The sequence below is a fragment of the Rhizophagus irregularis genome, chromosome 4, assembly GCF_026210795.1.
Source record: "Rhizophagus irregularis chromosome 4, complete sequence".
NCBI classification, from domain to species: domain Eukaryota; kingdom Fungi; phylum Glomeromycota; class Glomeromycetes; order Glomerales; family Glomeraceae; genus Rhizophagus; species Rhizophagus irregularis.
In genome coordinates this window covers 4,657,690-4,660,242 of record NC_089432.1, presented here as the reverse complement: position 1 = coordinate 4,660,242, position 2,553 = coordinate 4,657,690, and the positions used below count along the sequence as shown (strand labels likewise).

Here is a 2,553-nt window from a genome sequence, read left to right as displayed (position 1 = left end):
TCAACTTTTTTGAAGTGTTTCTAATCTATTTTTTGCATTTTGATAACCTTGTTTAGAAGATTTTTCATACCAATAAATTGATTTATCTATATCCTTAATAATTCCATCACCAAATTCATACATATTAGCAACATTATATTGTGCAACTTTACTACCTAAATTTGCCGATTTTTCATATAATTCAAATGCTTTTTGTTTATTAGGTTTAGTTCCAATACCATAACTATAACAATATGCTAACATAGTTATTCCATATAAATAATCTTCTTCAGCTGATTGTTTAAATAATTCAAATGCTTTATTATAATTTTTTTCAATACCTTTTCCATTTTTATAATAAAGGCCAAGATTACATTTAGCCATTATATTACCATTATTTACAGCTTTTTCAAACCAAATAAAAGCTTTTTTTAAATCTTTTTTAATTCCTATTCCATTATCATAAAAATAACCAACTTCTAATTGTCCCATTGCATAATTTTTATCAGCCACTTTTTCAAAATATTTGAAAGCTAATTTATCATTTTTTATAGTTCCAAATCCATTTTGATAACAATAAGCAACGAAATATTGTGCTAATGTATGATATTTTGCTGATGCATTAAGAAATAAATTAAAAGCTTTCTCATTATTTTCATTTGTCTCAATTCCATTATAATTAAAATATCCAAGTAAAAAGACGGAATTTGAATTAATTTGATTATTTGATAACCAATCAAAAATTTCTTGTGAATTTGTATTATAATTACTACTAAGATATTCAATAACTTGATCTTTTACTAATTCCCCTTCAATTCCTTTATTTAATAATTCAATAATAAAATCATTTATTTCATCAACTATTTTGTTAAAATCTTTTTCTAATAACAAATCCTTTTGTGATTCATTTGATAATGATGTAGTATTAATTACTTCTGTACTCATTTTATTAAAATTTTGAATGGGCTGAGATAATTCACCTTGTGATTCTGAATTACTTGTACTTAAAGGAACCTCAGCATTACTTAAATTAAGTTCTCGTTTACTTGATGATTGAAGAATTTCTGCTTTTACATCTGTTTTTGTAATAATTTCTTTTAGCCAATCAACTACTTGATATATAGTTGGACGATTATCTGGTTTACCACCCCAACATCCTAGAAAAAAAAGAATGTGATTTAAGATTAATCAAATTATATTTAAGTAATAATTATATTTGTAAATTTTACTTACTGGTATAAATTTTAACGTAATCTTCTGGCGTATCAGGAATAATTGTTTCTCTAAGACCTTGACCAATTTCCAAAGCTAAACTAACATCATATTGCTCACCTTCAATATAAAAAGGAAGTTGCCCACTTGATATTTCCCACAATAATACTCCAATACTGTAAACATCACTTTTTTCATTCAATGAATACGTTTGTGTTGATTGATTATTATTAAAACATATTGGATCAACGTAAGGAACCATTCCAAATAATTTGGATTGAAAATTGGATGAATTGGATGATTCTCCAATTCTTCTTGATAAACCAAAATCTGCTAATTTGATTGAATGTTGATGAACTAATATATTGCCAGAATGCTATTATAAAAGTGTATTAAATGAGTAACGAGAAATAATATTATTGAATGATTGAATAAGAATAAATGAATTACCAAATCTCGATGGACAATCCCTTCATTATGTAAGCATGATACAGCGCAAGCTAACTGATACGCCATAAGGTACTTATCATCCCAAGTTAGTTTACTAAAGTTATATTTCAGATAGTTTTGAAGATTACCACTGTCTGCATATTCCATCACTAACATGTAATTGATATTGTTATCATGATTTTCTAAAGAAAGACAAAAGTAATTATTAAAAAACATTTTTTTTTTTTTCGAATAAAAACTCGGTATATTATAAAATAGTATTTTACTATCTTTATAATACCTACCTGATTCAAATTTCGTTATTCCGTAACAACGAATAATATTATCGTGAAAATCAATTTTACGTTGTATTTTTAACTAGATAAAAAAAAAAAAAAAATTAAAAATTTGAAATAAATATAATATAGAATAAAAATAATTTTTTTTTTAAAAAAAAAAAGAGTGTATTATATAATGTTATATTACCTCACGAACAATTTCTTTTATGGTGATGATGTTAATATTAAAAAAAGATTTTATTGCAAAATTTTTTTCTAAATTTTTCCAACTTACACGATATACTTTTCCAAAATTTCCAAAACCAATTTCTCGAAAATTATTAAATTGTTTATATTCATAATAATTCAAATTTTCTTTATCAATAGCTTCTTCAATCCAATTAATCCATTCGTTTGTATTTTCGGTATCTTGTACTTTGATATTATTGACAGACATGTTGAATAAAAAAAAAAATAATAATAATTTGACGAAAGATATTTTTTTAAAAAAAAAATAACGAAAATTATACGGTCAAAATTGTAAAAAAAAATTTATTGTGTCACGAAAATAATTCTTTCTGAAAGTTATACATAATAATTCCCGATTATAGTCGTACAGCATCACGTATTACCAAAAAAAAAGAAATAATACCTC

The 2,553-nt window shown here is 24.1% G+C and overlaps 1 protein-coding gene across 1 annotated transcript; it reads right to left on the bottom strand.

Moving 5' to 3' along the window:
- OCT59_024327 (uncharacterized protein) lies at window positions 1-2,355 on the bottom strand (the record flags this gene model as incomplete). Its single annotated transcript, XM_066135356.1, has 5 exons — window positions 1-1,136; window positions 1,213-1,567; window positions 1,642-1,823; window positions 1,926-1,998; window positions 2,107-2,355. The coding sequence occupies 5 exons, from the start codon at window positions 2,353-2,355 to the stop codon at window positions 1-3; spliced, it is 1,995 nt and encodes a 664-aa protein (XP_065991385.1).
- Between the last annotated feature and the right edge of the window lie 198 nt (window positions 2,356-2,553).